An 8701-nucleotide genomic window follows, 5' to 3' on the forward strand; every position below is an offset into this window, starting at 1 on the left:
AGATCCAATGCAGCCATGTGCAGGTTAATCTCAACAAGAAATTTAGACTGGGATTGGATTCTGACTGGATGAGCCATCAGCTGATGTGTGCTTATGTTGAGAGTTGCCTGAATTGCTACTAAATATCTAGACCTACAAAAACTAACATCCAAATTCAGTCATCATAAATTTCACTAATTTCATGTAGGTCTTTCTCTGACCTGTCAAAGCATGGATACAGGACTTCTGTAGGGGTTCTGTGGTATCTGGCACTGGGACTTTGGTAGCAGATGCTCTGCATCCTGGGGGTTGCATGTTGACGCTTGTTGTGGCACATTCTATAGATGCCTGATTGGTTTGGGATGTGGGGAGTTTGCCATGCTCCCTGAACCTTTGAAAAAAGTTCTAAATAGTTTTTCATCAACTCTCTGGGTGAAGAGGGGAAGTTAGCTACTGCTAGGGTGTGTCTGATATGCCCGTTGGTGGTGTTTCTGCATCATCATAATAATGTTGGTCCAGGATCAACATTGCAATTGATCAGTCATTTGTTTGCAATATGGGGGAAAAAAAAACACATGCCCTGTTTATATAAAACTTTCTTCTGGAACACATTTCAGGTGTTTTCTTCATTCATTTATACAGTATAGTAAATATTTAGATTTAGATTGCTCATGATGTTTGCTAGTGACAGTTTTTAATAGGATTAGCTAATTTCATTCCTAATGCTTCCTAATTGCTCAGGCCACGTGAGTGGTCAGTTGCATTGTTGATCCTGGACCAAAGATATTATGATGACGGGGACATTAGATTGTGCGCTGCCCCTCAAGCCTTTGTTGGCATTCAAAAGGTGGAGGGTGGGGGTGGTGACTCAGTCTGCAGTAGTGTTTAGGTGGGTGGTATGCTTCAAAGAAACATGGTTTCAGTCACACCAATAAAGATGAGACTGAGCCAAATATTGAAAGCTGAAAGCACGCAACCCATATATTTTCTACATATACAAACACAATGTAACTCATCTTCAGTTATATGGTATGGAATTACTGTCACACAAGCCTAAAGATTGCCTTATATTCAGGCCAGTATGGCCAAGATAAATGTGAGTCAGGTAAAACCACCCAGCAAATGATGCCTCCAAAACATTTTTAAGAGTTAAGAGTAATTTGCTATTTACACACTCTGCATTTTCTAAGCATGCTTAATCTCTCTTTGGATGGATGCCAACAGCTGCACAGGTCAGGCCAGATAAACTGAAACACCTGAACACAAATGCACTCTTCGTGATGTGCTCATTATTTGAGGTGAATGACCTGCAGTGTGCACAAAAACACTTATGTGGTCCCCAGAGTAACAAATAATGTAGCAGGCAAAGGATGATGTAACATACCTGAATTGTAGGGGTGATGCTGGATGAGTTCGGGTGATTTTGCCAGTATAGTGTGTGTGTGTGTGTGTGTGTGTGTGTGTGTGTGTGTGTGTGTGTGTGTTTCTAACCAAGGCTTCTTTTTGTTTTCCTCTGGCTGCAGGCAAAGAGATGATCGAAATGTATTTTGACTTCCGCTTGTTTCGCCTGTGGAAAAGCCGCCAGCACTCCAAGCTACTGGACTACGACGACCTCTTGTGACACCACCCAATGTTCTGTTGGCTTGTCGGCCAGTTATTGCGAATCTGAGCCTACCTTTGTATGGCGTCAAGGCATTTGGTTGAAGTGGGGGGGCTCCTCTCCTCTCCAGAGAGGTTCCTAGACCGGCTCTGTGTGCTCAGCTAGAAGCTGGAGCAGCAGTGGAGGCAGCAGCAGTTGGGTCTGTTTTTGTAAGCCCTTCTGAAGCGACGGGGTGTGGCCCTGTAGATTCAGCCGGCGGTGTGCTTTCTCACCTGCACCTATTTTCACTTTCTGCCTCTGCCTAACCCTAGAAAAGAGAAAGAAGGGGGACAAGAGTGAGTTGGAGAAGCAAGTGACTCATCATCCTAGCCTAAATGTGTCAGAAACGCCAACTGCACTTAGATTTCTGAGTTCAGAGAGACTATTAGATACAAGAGTGACAGTGGAGAATCTCTGTCTGAGATTTGAGGATGTTTTTTTCTTGTCCCACCTTTAGCCAACCTATCTACTCTTGTTAGGAGGCTTATAAGTATGGATTTATAAGTTATTTACAAAGGAATTAGAGCTTATATGTAAATAAACAAGTGCTTGCTAGAGCATTAGAGAATACATTTTCAGCATCTCTCGCCATGCTGTCATGTGATAATCTGGACATGTGATTAGTCTTATTAAGAATTAGAGTTGTCTATTTACTGCAGTCTTTTTTTAAACCTTCATATAAATGTAATAGTGTTTCTTACAGACTGTTGTAATAACTCAGGTCAAATTCTTTTGTTTTCTACTAAGAATTGTACTCACCTGTACAACATACTGTAGATCAGAATCAAAGGCCTTCATACTCCACACAGAGTCATCTTCAGTGGAACATCAGGGATGAGCGGAGCTTTTCTCCATTTTCATCTCGCCTTTTGAGTCAGCTGTAGCCAAACAGACAGATGCATCCATGCATATTTTTCATAACATTACAGCATTGTGTTTTAGCCCACTGAGCCACTGCTAGCTGATTTTTCTTGAGCTATTGGTTCGTGGGCTCAAAGCCTTTTGCAGTGTTTGTATTGCACATGTGCATTCAAACCCTTCTTGCATAGCTAGCCTCTAAAGAGGTTTCAGTTGGAGGCTGACATCAGACTCTTTACAGTGAGTGTAATATAGTGCATATTTAGTTCATTCCAACAGTTTTTCACATTTTTGGAGAACTTTCATTCTTTATTTAGCTTGGACATCCAGTGGAGTGGTAGGGGCGATGCGATCCTTTGACTTATTTTTGTTTCCCCTCACCACCAGCTTGTTGTTTCCATCTCAACATACTCTTAATCTTAATCATATAACAGCAACAATGTGTCCCAAACGCTGTCTTTGCCATGCTTATTTCCAGCATTACAGTCCACTGTAAAATGTTTTGCTGTAGCAAGATTTTAAAGATGCACAGGTGTGATTTTGTGTTTTGCAGTTGGGGCGTTTCAGTCAGACTGACAAATGGTTCAAGCTGAGGCAGCAGAGGCTGAGATAGCTTCATCTTCATTCTTCTTGTTCCATTCGCAAGATCCTACATTTCCCACAATGCAACATGACTGCTTTTTTTCTTGAGCTCCTCTTGGAATGACAAATGTCTGAATTCTAAATTTAAACTTTGTGTGACACAAAGTTTTGCGGTACTGTTTTTCCTTTTCTTTCTTTCAAAAAAATGTGTCATCCAAGCTAAATGACATCATCTGTAGGAATATTAAGCTCCACTCAGGGGCTTAGTGTTGTGTAGATCAACAAATACAATAATGCCATATAGCTGATCATTGCACACTTAGTTTACAATAATAATAAAAGTTTTGGGGGACTGTGCTGTTTAGAAATACATGTACTGGTATTGAATATGAGTATTGAATATGAGTAAAAATGGACAGGATGAGTGATATTTACATTGTCTCATCTCAAACTTGTGCTGATGTGGTCGTGTCCTCTGTTATATAATAACTTTTTCCTCCCTTCTGCACCCTCAGACCAAAGCACTCTTTCTTATCTGCAGCGCAAGCTGAGAAAAAGCGCTTTGTTTCTTGTTTCTTCTGTGCAGTTTGCTCGCAGAATGAAAATTAGTGTTTGGATTTGGGATGAGTTGTGATATTTTTAAAGTAACACAAGGTGTGTTGTTCATGATATGTTTACTAGTCTCTTATACTGTGTCCTGTCTGCATTGTAAACATAGTTCACTGCTTATTTTTCCACAAATTCCAAGCTTTGTTGCAGCTTCTTGGGCCATCCACGTCAGCTGACCTGGAATTAGTTTTCATGAAGCAGTCTTGATAGGTAGAAATTACAAAAGACCTCTGAAATCTATTTTATGTACTACATTTAACTACCAAACAGCTTAAAATATGTCCCTCTTGTTTAACTGTTATTGCGAGAGTTTTTGTGTTCATGGGACCGAAATCTCAAATTTAGAATAGTGGGTCATAATTATGAGTGGTATTGTATAAGCTGCAGAGATAAGGTCTCTTACATGTTTGATTGAATGCAATCTTCTTCCACATATACCTGTTACCATGACATTTGCTATGTTTGCTGTGTCTTAAATCACATACTTCTATATTTAAACTCATTAATTTGAGTTCGACATTGTGTTCAATATCAAGTGCTGCTCCACAAAGTGCTGCTTGAGTACCTAGAAATGTGGAACATTTCTCAAGCTCAAGGGTCACTGTTAGCTAGCAGATAGACTGCTAGCTAACTGGTAGTCCTTCCATAAGAGATTTTTATTTATTTATTTTTTGTTAAGGGTAGATTTTTTTTTTCTTCAGGCACTGAAACTAGCTTTGTTAAATTGTTTTGCATATTGCAAATGCCATTAATGGTGAGTGCATGACTGGTCAGCTCTGATTTGAAACAAGCCTATCTGGTAAATCCATTTACTAAACAAGTAGCTATATAGTGTACATAAAGCACTAAATGAAAAAGTATTTGAATTGAGACACACTGTACTTAAACAGGCAGGGATACAATGCTGCTACATACTATTTTATTCCACGAAGCATGTATCACCCAATCTCTGTCACAAGCATTGTGATAATTTGGTGTAATCAAAGGAAAAACGAAGACCTTTCTAGTTCCATGGCTGCTCCTGGTTTGCACCATTAAGTCACGCAGCATACTGTCTCACATGGCATCTGGGTCTTCGAATTACCTCAAATGCAGAGAGAACCAGGGATTTATTTGTTAGGGAATATTTAATGGTATTTTCTCTACTGCTACCTTTTTAATTTTCATAAATGTTATGCTCAGTAGAAAATATTGTACATTTTCATTGTACAGTTTGTGTTTTCTTTTTTTGTTTGGTGTTGGTGGATTACGTGTAAGGACTTCATTATACTTTCCATGTGAGTGAGTCTATTAGGCTCAGGTTGGGTCTAAATGATTTTGGTCATGAGACAGTGAGCCAGTCTATGCAGATGTCTGCATGGCATCCCTCTCCTCCTTTGTTATTCAATCAGCCTTTGATTGTGTTTGCTGATCAAACCGCCAACTGTTACTTCAAACAGGGAGCCGCTGTTCAGTATTTAAATTGTAGTAGTATTTTACAGCCGTTGTGTACAGTCTGGCTAGTTTTGCCTGTTCACCTTGTTTACATTAACGTCAAAGTTAGTTGAGGTTGGTGTAAGTTAGTGTAACTCTCAGGCAATTATACAACTTTCAATGTTTCTTTTCCCTTTGTTCAGGCTTTATGAGCGTTTTGGACTAATCATGTGAGGTCGTGCCTGTCCTTTGTGCCCAGTGATCTCTTTGCTTAAAGGTGGTTCTGATCTTAAAAATCATTGTACATTCATGACTTTCCTTCATGAAGATATGTATTTGTTTAAAGATCAAATACTTTCCCAGTTTGTATTCTGTAGCAGTAATCAGTGTAAGAATATTTCTGTATTGGTATTTCAATTTGTATATTTGTATGTACAAGAGCATTGTTGGAGGTACTGTACAAGATACCTTTGGATTTTAATGACTGTCTTACAATTCTGTGGACAGAAACAGACACTGCAGTGCGTGCAGTGTGCTCGCTGCTCGGCTTCTTTATATTCTGCAGCGGTTATCGCAGCCCCAGTTCTGCTCATATGACCCTCTTCTTTCTCCTCTGCTGCGAGTTTAAATAAAGGCCAAAGCCCAGAGCGTAATTACACACCTCTGTTCGACACTTGTAACCACATCTTAAGTCGAGGTGTTTAATCGTGCTCTTACACTAAAAACTGGCACAAGTTTGATGGATTTCTAATGAGTTTTCTGATAACAAAGACAACAGAGACTTTACTGGAGATTCATTATCTGCTGTCAAGCCCACAACATTTTCCCCATGGCTCTGATCAGATAAAACACTTAGCTCTCCTGCTGGAACATAACGCATCAGTGCTAACATTGAGGAAGAGCCCGAGCAGTGTAAAACAACTCGCAGACTTTGTAGACTAGAGCGGTTTTGAGTCACATTCCCATGGCAAAGTCAGTTATGTGGGACATCAGAGATAATAGATCAGATCTTTGAATATTACCAGTGAAACACCAAACAGAATTTTACAATGCTGCTACAAAAATCTTTTACATGAAACAATTAGGCTGATTGGTTTGAACTTACTAAGACGAGTTGAGCAAAGATTTTTTTTTTTTTAAAGATCTTTGTTCCAAAAACTTGCACTGTACTGAAAAATGATAGTTAAAGTATATTATGTCATTTTGAGAAATATTCAAATAATAACCTTTGCTTTGAGGATAATTGCTTTAAGAAGCAGAGTGACTCTTCCATTAAGTAAATTGGGTCAAAAAGGTTAGACTACATGAGTTATTCTGCTGCTTGCCAGAATCGCAGGTTAGACATTTCTGGCATTTTTAGTGCTTAAAAATATGAAAGTTTACGCAGTGACTACATATCAACCACAGTTATCTTGAACTGGCCATTGTTACATACACAGACTACGAAAACTCCAGTATCACAGAATCACACAATGAAAGTCAATAATTATGCTTTGTGATTGGAGTAGTAATTGCCTTTAATTTTTTATGAAATGAAGGCGTAATCAATTTTCTTTCTCAGTTGTCCCCTTTCACTTTTGTTTGTCCCTTTCATTTAAATATGATCAGCAAGTGGAGAAACCCCTAACCAAGGTCACATGAAATACTTCTGAAGATAATACTTTATCTAATGGGAGAAATTTTGTTTCCAAATATCTAAAATCACCGGGAGAAGCTTCAGTGTCAGGTATCTATAGGCTACTGGGTTTGTTACTACAGTATCCTCCCAATTCAGAAACAAAGCATACATTATTTCATTAACAATGTTATTGATCAGCAATATTGACCAGTGTCGCTTTAAGATAAAAAGTAAACACCTGTACATATTGGCAGTGGAGAAAGCAGGAAACATCATATTTTTTAAAGGAGTTGAGCAGCGACTGCCTTGGCAAACTTCGGTTTGGGAAGCTTTGACAAAACTCTGGCATTAAAACATGACTCATGTCTGGGGTGTTAAGCCTCTTCTAATAAGGTCAGGTATTCATATACGTGCAGATGTATTTCAGGGGGAAATGACCACACGCAGTTTGACTTCTCGTGATGGTTCACCGAAGCAGCCATTTCCATTTCTTGAGAGGATAATTACATAAATCAAGAGTTTGAGCTTTGCCTCCTCTCTTGTTATTTTCCACGTGAAACTGTGTGTCATATTGACAATTGCAAAGATCGCTCAAATTATTATTAAGCATTGTTGTGCCCTCCCTCCTGCTTTGTTCCAGTTTCAGTGAAGATTTCCAAGGCTCAGTTGGGAATGAGTGTGATGAGGATGATGAATTGACACTGCTTTGATTGCCCTGACATCTCCAGTTGGGCTGTGATTGTATTTCTGGAAGTTTTGAAAATAATATGTCTATGTAATGTCTGTGTCATTTTGGATCAACTTCTAAATAATTTAACTGAGCATTACATTTTGGAATAGATTTTTTAGTCCAACACAGTAGAGTGTGAGATTTATAAATGTTACAGTGAGCTTCATCCATGTATATGGATAGAGAAAATCTTAAAGGTATGATAGCAATTAACATTACTGCATATAGTGATTTTGATACTAGCATAAGTTAAAACTATTATCTGGGTAGCTTTCCTGAGCTTTGGGGTTTCTTCCTTAGAATAGACATTAGAGAATGCTTCTTATTTCAAGGGCAATGTGTTGTATCTGAACTAATAGCAAGGAAATGTTTTTGCATTGCACAATGTTGGTAATAACCTGTGAGAAAAAGTATTGTTTCTACAGCTTTCCTCCCCCAAGTAAACTATAGTTAAACACAGCTTGTGTCTTTGTCTTATCATTGATTCAGTGGTGTCATTTTGGCCCCCAGGAAGTTTTACCTGGTTTACATTTCGTGTCGCTTCATAAGTAAAAAGATCCTCTCATGCTAAAAATGCAGGTTGGGTTGTGATGCCACAGTGCACTTTGGGATAAAAGTCCCCATCTTATTAAACTTTCTCTTTGTGTGCAGAATGCATGAAATTTTCTTCTGAGCACTCATGCAGTGAAATAGCCACATTAACATATTTAGCATAAAATTGTGCAAACATGTATCAGTTACAGAGTGTTGCTAAGGCTCTGTAATGCAGAAGTAAATGCTAAATCTAATATAGCAGCACAGTCACAATGATGCACTAACAAGGAACTTCTAACTACTCAAGAACATGCACTTTCTGGACCTCCAGTTTCACTGGGGGTACTCACAAGATCGTTCCAAATGAATGGGGACCTATGGAGTTGAAGCATAAAAATGTTCATTTTGTGGGGTAAATGTTCTTTTTTTCACATAAATGGAAGCATTACAAGTACCTAGAGGATGGATGGCCATCAAATTCTGGTTCTCAGAGGATAAACTCGAAATACTTCAATAACACTTTAACATTTATCACACTTTGTCTTGTCATTTTCCATTTATGGTATGGAAAATGTCTGGATTACTATGGGCTGTGTTCCCATGGTGATTTTCAAAGCAGATTCACCATATTCAAATTGGTTGTTTTAAGATGTTAAAAAGCCAGAAGCCGAGTTTAGCAATGATAAATATTAGTGTGCATACAAAAAGACTTGGAATAATGATGCATATGATAATGTTT

The 8701-nt window shown here is 38.6% G+C and overlaps 1 protein-coding gene across 1 annotated transcript in view; it reads left to right on the top strand.

Moving 5' to 3' along the window:
• The window catches only part of LOC147316962 (NMDA receptor synaptonuclear signaling and neuronal migration factor-like), a 74450-nt gene extending 66570 nt beyond the window's left edge, over positions 1-7880 (top strand). Inside the window, exon 14 of the mRNA XM_086313496.1 lies at positions 1503-7880. Within this exon, the coding sequence (XP_086169622.1) occupies positions 1503-1600 (98 nt within the window). The 3' untranslated portion in view covers positions 1601-7880. The remainder of the gene's footprint in view (positions 1-1502) is intronic.
• Positions 7881-8701: the final 821 nt, after the last annotated feature.

Source organism: Aulonocara sp. 'chitande type north' Nkhata Bay, linkage group LG12 (assembly GCF_057382095.1).
Source record: "Aulonocara sp. 'chitande type north' Nkhata Bay isolate Kocher_YH1m ecotype deep benthic linkage group LG12, A_spYH_male_GT1.1, whole genome shotgun sequence".
NCBI lineage: Eukaryota > Metazoa > Chordata > Actinopteri > Cichliformes > Cichlidae > Aulonocara > Aulonocara sp. 'chitande type north' Nkhata Bay.